Raw genomic sequence first — 13,464 nt, 5'->3', positions numbered from 1 at the left:
AGCTCCGCGAACGGGCCGGTTCAACTCCGCGGCCCGGGGTGGTCGAAACTGCCGCCCTCCAGTCCAGCGGACGCAGCTGTTGTTTCGGGAGCTCCGGAGAACAGGTCCCCAACACTGCCCCAGCTCCAAGGCCGGGTCGCCACTGCTGCTGCCCCAGATCTGAGGCCGGGTCGCCGCTGCCGCCGCCTCAGTTCTCTGGTGCCACAAGATGACCAGTTGCCACATACAAAATATTGTTTTATTGTTAACAAGATTTATCCCAAAGCGTTATGATGAAGAAACAAAGAACTGCAGATGCTGGACTAGACCAAAGATGGACACAAAGTGCTGGAATAACTCAGTGGGTCAGGCGGCATCTCTGGAGAAAAAGAGTTACGTTTTGGTTCAGGACCCTTCTTCAGACTGAAAGTAGGGGTAGATGGAGGGAGGGAGAGAGCTGGAGAGAGAAGGCGAGTTGTGGTCTTTCCTCCCCTCCAACTCTCCCCGCTCACCGCCAACCCATACTCTCAGTCTGAAGAAAGCTTCCAGACCGGATATGTCACCCATCTTTTTTCTCCAGAAATGTTGTCTGACCCGGTGAGTTATTCCAGCAATCAGCGATATCGTGAAGCCGGGAGGAGGCAGGAGACAAGAACCATGCTGGGTGCAGGGAACATTCACAGTGAACACCGGTGAGGAGGTACACCTGGCTCAGTGTTTGACGCACTCCAATCGGGCAACGAGTGATTGCGGGACTTTGCACCTTGAAGCCAGCCAAGGATCTCATTCTCTTCCCCACACTTGTGAAGTAAAGTCCAAGGCAAACAATGAGGCTTTGGCGGTGACTTCCTAGACATTGGGCATGACGTGAAGTCTGAAGAAGGATCTCAATCCTCAAAACGTCGTCTGTCCATTCCCTCCACAGATGCTGCCTGACCCGCTGCGTTCCTCCAGCACTTTGTGTTCTAATCGAGACTCCAGCGTCTGCAATTCATTGTGTCTCCTTACTGGTTATCGCGGTTTCATCTAGCAATATTTTTAGTACTATGGTTGCCTTTTGCATTAGAAGATCAAAAGATTTAAAAATATTAGGGAGAGCGCCCCGCCAGACCCTTCTCCCCAGAGCAAGTTGGAAGAGAGCAAGCAGCAACATTGGGAGCTGGTTCACAGATTGTCATTCGACTCAGTTCGTAAATTGTCCCAGGTGTTGAGAACAGATGATCGTTGAGGTTCAACTTGTGTTTCTGGTTTTGGTGGAGCTGAGCGAATTGTTGATCTGAAAAGTCTGATGTTGTGAGAAATGAGAGCTTTCTTCAGAGTTTCCTTGAACGTGGAACTGGAGAAGTAGTAAACAAACGGATCGAGCACACTGTTCAAGTAAGTGATGAACAGGGTGTTGATGAAGATCTGCACGGTAACGCCGAACGTCTTGCAATTACTTACACTGTTTGAGATTAAAACAGCAATTACAGCAACGTTGCTGGGTAAGAAACAGATGATGAAAACCGTCGCCATGACCACCACAAGCTTCGTTGCTCGTTTATATTTGGCCCTCAGTTCAGATTTCATCTGCTTTAGCTTCCAGGCGATACAGCAAGTGGAAAACAGGATGGTCGAAGCCGGTAAAAGGAAATAGAAAATAATAAAAACCATGGCAGTCAAAATCGCTGTGGAACTTAAGGGCACGAATGGTTTGAACGGCTCACAATTTGTCACATTCATGTGCGGGAACGTGCGAGGTTCAGTCAAAACGTGCAAACACATCGCCAGCGTTACAAGCCAAGGAATGCAGGGTACCTTCACCGCACCGCTTGTGGTCATTTTGCTCACTTTATGGTGAGGGTGGATCACCTTGAAGTAGCGTTCAAGCGCCATAACCGCCAGGAAAGCAACGCTCACTGCCCGGCTCATAAACATCGTGAATATCTTCAGGCGACAGGCAACATCGCCGAAAATCCAGTCTTTCCCACGGATATAATAGTCAACTCGAAATGGTAGGGCGCAGATTAGCAGAGTGTCCGCGATGGCCAGGTTCAACCCGTACACTGTGGTTGATCTCCAAGTTTTCACATGCAAAGAGAAGACCCACAGAGCAATTGCATTTCCAATGAATCCAAAGATAAATGTTAAAATGAGCATTGGCGCATTGTAGGATGAGTTAATGTCCTCCACTAATGGACAAGACTTGTTCTCGTCACCCATCGTGGAAGTAAACTCAGTTACTTTGAAAGAGGAATAAGATGAGATGCAGTGTAATATGTACGGGGGGGGGGGGGGGGGGGGGGGGGGGGTTATGCTTCGCATCATAGATCTGGGGTGGTTCCACGGCCAAAACCGCACATCTAAAACAAGTTACATTGTGAAACTCCCAACAACTCACTGAGAAATCCTACCAAGGTACACGGCAGCCATAAATCACATTGAGGAACCTGGGATTATGTTGAATGGGTTTATTGGAGACACAAGAGACTGCACAAAGTTTCGTTCATAAATTATAGGTGCAGAGTTAGGCCGTTCGGTCCATCAAGTCTACTGTGCCATTCAATCATGGCTGATCTATCTTTCCCTCTCAACCCACATTCTCCTGCCTTCTCCCCATTATGCGTGACACCTGCACTAATCAATAATCTATCAATCTTGACCTTAAAAACATCCTTGACTTGGCCCCCACAGCCTTCTGTGGCAATGAATTCCACAGATTCACCACCCTCTGACCAAAGAAATACCTCCTCATCTCCTATCCAAAGCTATGTCCTTTTATTCTGGGGCTATGGTCTCTGGTGCTAGACTCTCCCACTAGTGGAAACATTATTTCCACATCCACTCTATACAAGCCTTTCAAGAAAGTATTGTTTTTTTGTTTCCTAGTTTGCTGTAAGAATTCTGAAACCTGCTTGGCTATTTGGTCTACTTGGGGTTAGGTTTACTATTATCATATGTACCGAGGTACAGTGAAAAGCTTTGTTGCTTTCAAATCTGACATTACTATACAAACAATCAAGCCAAACTCACGAACAATAGGTAAAACATAGGGAAAGATACAGAGTGCAGAATATAATTCTCAGCATTGTAGTGCATAAGTTGCAGAGACCAAGTTCAATGTCTGCAATGAGGTAGAGGTGAACCGGATGGTCCCCTAGCTTATTGAAGGACCGTTCAGAAGCCTAGTAACAGAGGGGAAGAAACTGTTCCTCATTCTGGTGGTGAGCGCTTTCCAGCTGCTTTCCATCTGCCTGATGTGAGTGGGGAAAATAAGGGATGACCAAAGTCAGAAAGGTCTTTGTTTATGGAATTAGAAGGAACTGCAGATTGTGGTTTATACCAAAGATTATGCTGTGCTGTTGTGCTGAAGCAAAGCAAGAATTTCATTGTCCCATCTGGGACACATGACAATAAACTCTCTTGAATCTTGAATCTTGAGATAGACACAAAGTGCTGGAGTAACTCAGCGGGTCAGAAAATAAATAGATAACATTTCAGGTCAACATGCTTCTTCAGACACTGAACAAGAAGGGTCTCGACCCAAAACATCACAAATGTCCTTTCTCCAGATTGCTGCCTGACACACTGAGTTACTTCACAATTCTGTGTCTATATTCAGTGTAAACCAGCATCTGTAGTTACTTCGTGCACAAGCCAACGATGGGGAGTATTGTCTGTGTATTCAAGTGAGCAGTCACTGATGATAACACAGCGATGGACACTCCACTGCTCCCTGACATGTAGCCCCTTGTTCCAGATCTCATTAGGATATCGGTAATTACGAAATTAGAGCAAATCGGTACCACAGCATGGCCGTCCGAAGGGGGGGGGTGGGTGCGTTGGGTGCGACTGTACCCCCCTTTTCCCCCTCAGAGTAAGAAAAAAATCCCCCCCAAAACCCCCCCCCCCCAAAAAAAAATCAGCGTTTCCACTTTGGAAACGGCGAGTACTCCATTCTCCCATCGCCAGGCGGGAGTGGCTGAATCTGAACCCAGCGGCTGTAACCCCAACACCAGACGCCACTGCGGCGGGGCCCACTCCCCTTGCCTCCCCCGCCGACGGGGCCCAAGCCATCTCCCCCCCACTGACCCCCGATGGGCCCATGTCACCCCCACTGGGCCCACGCCACCCCCCGCTGACCCCCTCTGGGCCCACACCACCCCCGATGGGCCCACGCCACCCCCGCTGGGCCCACGCCACCCCCGCTGGGCCCACTGACCCCTGCAGGGCCCACGCCACCCCCACTGGGCCCACGCCACCCCCGCCACCCCCACTGGGAGGAGATTGATAGATTCTTGATTGATATGGGTGTCGGAGGTAATGGGGAGAAGGCAGGAGAATGGGTTCGAGAGGGAAAGATCTCCCAACTTCTATACTCAATACTCTGACTGATGAAGGCCAAAGTGCCAAAATACTTTTTGACCACCTGATATACCTGAGACATGACCTTCAACGAAACCATGCAACCATCAACCATATCTCTGCCCACCTGGCTAATTAGAAACATATAAATTAGGTGCAGGAGTAGGCCATTCGAGCCTGCACCGCCATTCAATATGATCATGGCTGATCATCCAACTCAGTATCCCGTACCTGCCTTCTCTCCATACCCCCTGATCCCCTTAGCCACAAGGGCCACATCTAACTCCCTCTTAAATATAGCCAATGAACTGGCCTCAACTACCCTCTGTGGCAGAGAGTTCCAGAGATTCACCACTCTCTGTGTGAAAAAAGTTCTTCTCATCTCGGTTTTAAAGGATTTCCCCCTTATCCTTAAGCTGTGACCCCTTGTCCTGGACTTCCCTAACATCGGGAACAATCTTCCTGCATCTAGCCTGTCCAACCCCTTAAGAATTTTGTAAGTTTCTATAAGATCCCCTCTCAATCTCCTAAATTCTAGAGAGTATAAACCAAGTCTATCCAGTCTTTCTTCATAAGACAGTCCTGACATCCCAGGAATCAGTCTGGTGAACCGTCTCTGCACTCCCTCTATGGCAATAATGTCTTTCCTCAGATTTGGAGACCAAAACTGGACGCAATACTCCAGGTGTGGTCTCACCAAGACCCTGTACAACTGCAGTAGAACTTCCCTGCTCCTATACTCAAATCCTTTTGCAATGAAAGCTAACATACCATTCGCTTTCTTTACTGCCTGCTGCACCTGCATGCCTACCTTCAATGACTGGTGTACCATGACACCCAGGTCTCGCTGCATCTCCCCCTTTCCCAATCGGCCACCATTTAGATAATAGCCTGCTTTCCCGTTTTTGCCACCAAAATGGATAACCTCACATTTATCCACATTATACTGCATCTGCCAAACATTTGCCCACTCACCCAGCCTATCCAAGTCACCTTGCAGTCTCCTAGCATCCTCCTCACAGCTAACACTGCCCCCCAGCTTAGTGTCATCCGCAAACTTGGAGATAATGCCTTCAATTCCCTCATCCAGATCATTAATATATATTGTAAATAGCTGGGGTCCCAGCACTGAGCCTTGTGGTACCCCACTAGTCACTGCCTGCCATTGTGAAAAGGACCCGTTTACTCCTACTCTTTGCTTCCTGTTTCCCAGCCAGTTCTCTATCCACATCAATACTGAACCCCCAATGCCGTGTGCTTTAAGTTTGTATACTAATCTCTTATGTGGGACCTTGTCGAAAGCCTTCGAAAGGGGGGGGGTTATGCTTCGCATCATAGATCTGGGGTGGTTCCACGGCCAAAACCGCACATCTAAAATAAGTTACATTGTGAAACTTCCAACAACTCACTGAGAAATCCTACCAAGGTACACGGCAGCCATAAATCACATTGAGGAACCTGGGATTATGTTGAATGGGTTTATTGGAGACACAAGAGACTGCACAAAGTTTCGTTCATAAATTATAGGAGCAGCGTTAGGCCATTCGGTCCATCAAGTCTACTGTGCCATTCAATCATGGCTAATCTATCTTTCCTTCTCAACCCACATTCTCCTGCCTTCTCCCCATAATCCGTGACACCTGCACTAATCAATAATCTATCAATCTTGACCTTAAAAACATCCTTGACTTGGCCCCCACAGCCTTCTGTGGCAATGAATTCCACAGATTCACCACCCTCTGACCAAAGAAATACCTCCTCATCTCCTATCCAAAGCTATGTCCTTTTATTCTGGGGCTATGGGCTCTGGTGCTAGACTCTACCACTAGTGGAAACATTATTTCCACATCCACTCTATACAAGCCTTTCAAGAAAGTATTGTTTTTTTGTTTCCTAGTTTGCTGTAAGAATTCTGAAACCTGCTTGGCTATTTGGTCTACTTGGGGTTAGGTTTACTATTATCATATGTACCGAGGTACAGTGAAAAGCTTTGTTGCTTTCAAATCTGACATTACTATGCAAACAATCAAGCCAAACTCACGAACAATAGGTAAAACATAGGGAAAGATACAGAGTGCAGAATATAATTCTCAGCATTGTAGTGCGTCAGTTGCAGAGACCAAGTTCAATGTCTGCAATGAGGTAGAGGTGAACCGGATGGTCCCCTAGCTTATTGAAGGACCGTTCAGAAGCCTAGTAACAGAGGGGAAGAAACTGTTCCTCATTCTGGTGGTGAGCGCTTTCCAGCTGCTTTCCATCTGCCTGATGTGAATGGGGAGAATAAGGGATGACCAAAGTCAGAAAGGTCTTTGTTTATAGAATAAGAAGGAACTGCAGATTGTGGTTTATACCAAAGATTATGCTGTGCTGTTGTGCTGAAGCAAAGCATGAATTTCATTGTCCCATCTGGGACACATGACAATAAACTCTCTTGAATCTTGAATCTTGAGATAGACACAAAGTGCTGGAGTAACTCAGCGGGTCAGAAAATAAATAGATAACGTTTCAGGTCAACATGCTTCTTCAGACACTGAACAAGAAGGGTCTCGACCCAAAACATCACAAATGTCCTTTCTCCAGATTGCTGCCTGACACACTGAGTTACTTCACAATTCTGTGTCTATATTCAGTGTAAACCAGCATCTGTAGTTACTTCGTGCACAAGCCAACGATGGGGAGTATTGTCTGTGTATTCAAGTGAGCAGTCACTGATGATAACACAGCGATGGACACTCCACTGCTCCCTGACATGTAGCCCCTTGTTCCAGATCTCATTAGGATATCGGTAATTACGAAATTAGAGCAAATCGGTACCACAGCATGGCCGTCCGAAGGGGGGGGGTGGGTGCGTTGGGTGCGACTGTACCCCCCTTTTCCCCCTCAGAGTAAGAAAAAAATCCCCCCCAAAACCCCCCCCCCCCAAAAAAAAATCAGCGTTTCCACTTTGGAAACGGCGAGTACTCCATTCTCCCATCGCCGGGCGGGAGTGGCTGAATCTGAACCCAGCGGCTGTAACCCCAACACCAGACGCCACTGCGGCGGGGCCCACTCCCCTTGCCTCCCCCGCCGACGGGGCCCAAGCCATCTCCCCCCCACTGACCCCCGATGGGCCCATGTCACCCCCACTGGGCCCACGCCACCCCCCCGCTGACCCCCCTCTGGGCCCACACCACCCCCGCTGGGCCCACGCCACCCCCGCTGGGCCCACTGACCCCTGCAGGGCCCACGCCACCCCCACTGGGCCCACGCCACCCCCGCCACCCCCACTGGGAGGAGATTGATAGATTCTTGATTGATATGGGTGTCGGAGGTAATGGGGAGAAGGCAGGAGAATGGGTTCGAGAGGGAAAGATCTCCCAACTTCTATACTCAATACTCTGACTGATGAAGGCCAAAGTGCCAAAATACTTTTTGACCACCTGATATACCTGAGACATGACCTTCAACGAAACCATGCAACCATCAACCATATCTCTGCCCACCTGGCTAATTAGAAACATATAAATTAGGTGCAGGAATAGGCCATTCGAGCCTGCACCGCCATTCAATATGATCATGGCTGATCATCCAACTCAGTATCCCGTACCTGCCTTCTCTCCATACCCCCTGATCCCCTTAGCCACAAGGGCCACATCTAACTCCCTCTTAAATATAGCCAATGAACTGGCCTCAACTACCCTCTGTGGCAGAGAGTTCCAGAGATTCACCACTCTCTGTGTGAAAAAAGTTCTTCTCATCTCGGTTTTAAAAGGATTTCCCCCTTATCCTTAAGCTGTGACCCCTTGTCCTGGACTTCCCTAACATCGGGAACAAATCTTCCTGCATCTAGCCTGTCCAACCCCTTAAGAATTTTGTAAGTTTCTATAAGATCCCCTCTCAATCTCCTAAATTCTAGAGAGTATAAACCAAGTCTATCCAGTCTTTCTTCATAAGACAGTCCTGACATCCCAGGAATCAGTCTGGTGAACCGTCTCTGCACTCCCTCTATGGCAATAATGTCCTTCCTCAGATTTGGAGACCAAAACTGGACGCAATACTCCAGGTGTAGTCTCACCAAGACCCTGTACAACTGCAGTAGAACTTCCCTGCTCCTATACTCAAATCCTTTTGCAATGAAAGCTAACATACCATTCGCTTTCTTTACTGCCTGCTGCACCTGCATGCCTACCTTCAATGACTGGTGTACCATGACACCCAGGTCTCGCTGCATCTCCCCCTTTCCCAATCGGCCACCATTTAGATAATAGCCTGCTTTCCCCTTTTTGCCACCAAAATGGATAACCTCACATTTATCCACATTATACTGCATCTGCCAAACATTTGCCCACTCACCCAGCCTATCCAAGTCACCTTGCAGTCTCCTAGCATCCTCCTCACAGCTAACACTGCCCCCCAGCTTAGTGTCATCCGCAAACTTGGAGATATTGCCTTCAATTTTCCCTCATCCAGATCATTAATATATATTGTAAATAGCTGTTGTCCCAGCACTGAGCCTTGTGGTACCCCACTAGTCACTGCCTGCCATTGTGAAAAGGACCCGTTTACTCCTACTCTTTGCTTCCTGTTTCCCAGCCAGTTCTCTATCCACATCAATACTGAACCCCCAATGCCGTGTGCTTTAAGTTTGTATACTAATCTCTTATGTGGGACCTTGTCGAAAGCCTTCTGGAAGTCCAGATACACCACATCCACTGGTTCTCCCCTATCCATGCTACTAGTTACATCTGATAATTGATAATTGATCCAAATCCTGCAGCAATCTTTCACAACCATCTTCACTATCTGCAAAACCACTCACTTCTCTATCATCAGCAAACTTGCTAATCTTGCCCTGTTCTATGACGTTTCACAAAGTGCAGTATAGAAGTTGGGAAGTCATGTTGCAGTTGCATAAGAAGTTAGTGAGGCCGCATTCAGAGTATTGTATTCAGTTCTGAGCACCAAGTTATAGGAAAGATGTCATCAAACTGGAAAGGGTACAGTGAAGATTTACGAGGATGTTGCCAGGACTAGAGGGCTAGAACTATAGGGAGAGGTTGAGTAGGATGAGGGATGATCTAATAGAGGTGTATAAAATCATGATTTGGATAGATGGTTGAGTCTTTTGACCAGAGTAAGTGAATCGAGGAACCGAGGACATAAGTTTAAGGGGAAGGGCAAAAGATTTAATAGGAATCTGAGGGGTATGTTTTTCACACAAAGGATGGTAGGTGTATGGAACAAGCTGCCAGAGGGGGTAGTTGAGGTAGTTGAGGCAGAGACTATTACAACATTTAAGAAACAGTTAGACAGGTACATGGATAGGACAGATTCGGAGGGATATGGATCAAACGTGGGCAGGTGGGACTAGTGCAGATGAGACATGCTGGGCTGAAGGGCCTGTTTCCACACTGTATCACTCTATGACTATCTATCTTTCCCTCTCAAACCCATTCTCCTGCCTTCTCCCCATTACCTCCGACACCCGTATCAATCAAGAATCTATCAATCTCCTCCTAAAAAATGTCCATTGACTTGACCTCCACAGACAGCTGTCTGTTGCAATGAATTCCACAGTTCACCACCCTCTGACTTAAAAAATTCCTGCTCATCTCCTTCCTAAAGGAATGTCTTTTAATTCTTAGGCTGTGGCCACTGGTCCTAGGCTCTCCCAGTAGTGGAAACATCCTCTCCAAATCCACTCCATCCAGGTTTTTACCAGGCTGGGACAGACGGCAGCAGCTTCACACCGTGCCCCAAAGCTTGTGTCCTGTCCTGCATCACCCAAAGCAGCAGAGACGTTATAGGAGAGGGCAAGCACCGTAACAAGCTCACGATGGTTTGGGTAACATTCAGGAATGTCTATGCATGTCACATCATGAATATTACTGAAGAACGGTCTTGACCCGAAATATACTCTATACCTTTTCTCCAGAGATGCTGCCTGACTCACTGAGTTACTCCAGCACTCTGTGACATGTCACCTATCCGTGTTCGCCAGAGATACAGCCTGACCCGCCGAGTTACTCCAGCACTCTGTGAAACTTCGCCTATTCATATTCTCTGCAGATGCTGCCTGACCCACTGAGTTACTCCAGCACTTTGTGACTATTTCCCCTTCACCCATTTGCCCAAGCCCACTCTCCCCCCCCCCCTTTCCGATGTTCCTTTCTACCCATAAACCTCTCTCTGCCTTCACTCCTCTTTCAAATCTGCTCTACTTATATACATGCATTTTTCTTCTTCACTTTTTAGTCATAGAATGATGCAGTGTGGAAACAGGCCCTTCAGCCCAACTTGCCCACACCGACCAACATGACCCATCTAAACTAGTCCCACTCACACGCGTTTGGCCCATATCTATCTAAATCTGTTGTATCCATATACGTGTCCAAATGTCTCTTAAACATTAGGATAGTCCCAGCCTTAACTACCTCTTCTAGCAGCTCGTTACATACACCCAGCACCCTTTGTGTGAAAAAGCTACCTCTCAGATTCCTGTTAATTTCTGAAATATTGGTCATAAATTTGGTGCAAAAATGCTCCAAAATAAGGCTCAGAATGCACCAGAAAACATCTAAAACCCCTGAGCTTCCAGGGCCCTTAAGTGGGACCCTGGCATCGAGGAACTTCACGCTTCGCACTCGTGATGTGCGCAGCACGCACATTATTTCACATTAAGTTTCTTTTAATCCTGTCATGCATGCATTTTTGTAATCCTGTCATACATTGAAAAGCTTCGTACGGGCCTGCACAGGGTCCATGCAATCCTCTGAGCACATTTCTGCTTCTCAGCAGCAGATGACAATGGTCAGAAAGTCCAGACCCTTGTGACGTTTGCAGATATATATCTGAGTGGGAAAATCAGCTTCTGAGGAACATATGAAGTGGCTATAAAGGTACAGGTTAAAGGAAGGCCATGAGCAGGGCAGATGGAACATTATGTGCGGCATAGATTTGGTGGAGAAATCATTTGGACAAACCATTTGGTGGCACAGTGGCGCAGCGGTAGAGCTGCTGCCTTACAGCGCCAGAGACCGGGGTTCGATTTCAACCTCAGGTGCTGTCTGTGTGGAGTTTGCACGTTCGCCCTGTGATGGCGTGGGTTTCCTCCTTGTGCTCCGGTTTCCTCCCACATCGCAAAGACGTGCAGGTATGGAGGTAAATTAGCCTCTGTAAATTCCCCTAGCGTGTAGAGAGTAGATGGGAAAGTGGGATAACATGGAACTAGTGTGAACGGGTGATCATTGAAGGGCATGGAAGGTTGTTTCCATTCTGTCACTCTCGAATCTAAACTAAATATGAGGTTACCTACTATGATTAAGAAACCTTTCTGGAAGGTAAGATAAATCTTACATAATGTCACATGTTTCATTTCTCCAGAGATGCTGCCTGACCCGCTGAGTTACTCCAGCTTGTTGTATCCATATCATGGGTGGGGATTTGGCCAGCAGGAGGCGACAACTGTCAGTCAGAAGAAATCATAGAGCAAACAATTCCATTCCTTGCTAAATTTCTTTGAGTTTAGAGATACAGCATGGAAACAGGTTCTTCAGCCCACCAAGTCCATGCTGACCATCGAACAACTGTCCACACTAGTTTTTTTGACATCCCACTTTCACATCCACTCCCTACACACTAGAGGCAATTTTGCAGAAGTCGATTAACCGACAAACCTGCACGTCATTGGAATGTGGGAGGAAACCGAAGCACCTGGAGGAATCCCACGCTGACACAGGGACAACTGGCAAACTCCTCACAGACAGCACCCGTAGTCAGGATCGAACCTGGATCTGTGGCATGCTCCATGAAGAATGGAAAGTTGACATTGCCACAAGAAGCAATTAGGAAGACAAATAATTAGTGCATTAGATTTTAATGCGAAGAGAATAGAATATATAAATATAGAAATCTCACTCCAGTTACATGCAGCCTAAGTAAGATGGCAACAAACATTTTTAGTAACACAAGATCTCAAGAAAAAGGAAGGTCAGTGAATCTTGTTCCACTAGTCACAAGACCATGGGCAGAGCAACCATTTCTCTATTCTCTTAATTCAGGACATCTTTTGAAAAATGGGAAGGAATACATTTACCAAACACACAGTGACCATCTCTCCTCTCCCTCTCTCATTTGGTGTGGCCACTGTGGGTCAGCCGGTAGAGGTGCTGCCTCACAACACCAGACACCCGGGTTCGATGCTGACCTCGGGTGCTGTCTCGACGGAGTTTGCAAGTTCTACTTGTGACCGCATGCGTTTCCTCCGTGTGCTCCGATTCCCTCCCATATTCCAACGACGTGCGGGTTTATAGGTTAATTGTCCTCTGTAAATTGCCCCTAATGTGTGGTGTGCTGAATATGAAACTTGGATAACATAATACTATAATATGTCTTTTTAATTATAGATTTTTCTGCCCCTAACTGTTACTTAATGTAAAGCTCTTTCTATCCCCTTAGTCACTTAATATAATGCCATAAAATATAGCATGGAAACAGGCCCTTCGGCCCAGCTCATCCATGCCGACCAAGTTGCCAAACCGAGCTAGTCCCACTTACCCGCATTTGACCAATATACATCCAAACCTTTCCTATCCATGTACCTGTCCAAGTGCATTTTAAATGTCGTAAATGCACCTACCTCTAACATTTGAAAAAGGGTCCTGATCTGAAACGTTATGTATCCATGTTCGCCAGAGATGCTAGACTGACCCATTGAGTTCCTTATCAAATAGTGCAAGCCCTGGATAAGCAAATCCATGCCAACCAGCGATCATGCGTTCAAACTAGTTCTATGCTATCCCACTTTCTCTCCTTTCTTTTAAAATCTTTGTATTAGTTTTTTCCAAAAGCAAAAACAAGACAACAACAAAAAATGATAAACATAACAATGATATTGATACATAGGGATCATGGTTACATTAATGGCAGGTATAACTTAAATATGAGTCCAGTGTCAAAATACACATTGAATATAGATCTCTCTATAATATAGTTAAGTGTTTAAATGAGAACTTATATATATAAAACAAAAAGATAAAAAGAAAAAAAAAGAAAAAGAGAGAAAAAACGAAAAAATAAAAGCCCACTAAACTAAAGAAAAAACAAAACAGAATCTGGGCTGTAAAGAATTTCAACAATTTAAGTCCCTGTTTGGCGTCAAGT

The 13,464-nt window shown here is 46.6% G+C and overlaps 1 protein-coding gene across 1 annotated transcript; it reads right to left on the bottom strand.

Annotated features, from left to right (window-relative positions):
* Positions 1 to 270: 270 nt before the first annotated feature.
* Positions 271 to 2,196, bottom strand: LOC129693639 (hydroxycarboxylic acid receptor 3-like). The gene has a single exon (XM_055630425.1). The coding sequence runs from the start codon at positions 2,179 to 2,181 to the stop codon at positions 1,144 to 1,146; it is 1,038 nt and encodes a 345-aa protein (XP_055486400.1). The 5' UTR covers positions 2,182 to 2,196; the 3' UTR covers positions 271 to 1,143.
* Positions 2,197 to 13,464: the final 11,268 nt, after the last annotated feature.

The sequence above is a fragment of the Leucoraja erinacea genome, unplaced genomic scaffold, assembly GCF_028641065.1.
Source record: "Leucoraja erinacea ecotype New England unplaced genomic scaffold, Leri_hhj_1 Leri_375S, whole genome shotgun sequence".
NCBI lineage: Eukaryota > Metazoa > Chordata > Chondrichthyes > Rajiformes > Rajidae > Leucoraja > Leucoraja erinaceus.
Note: the sequence above shows the minus strand (reverse complement) of the source record. Positions and strands in the feature narration are given on the sequence as shown.

Bases quoted from the DNA above. Each gene is read 5' to 3' on its own strand.
- LOC129693639 (XM_055630425.1), bottom strand. From the start codon at position 2,181: ATGGGTGACGAGAACAAGTCTTGTCCATTAGTGGAGGACATTAACTCA.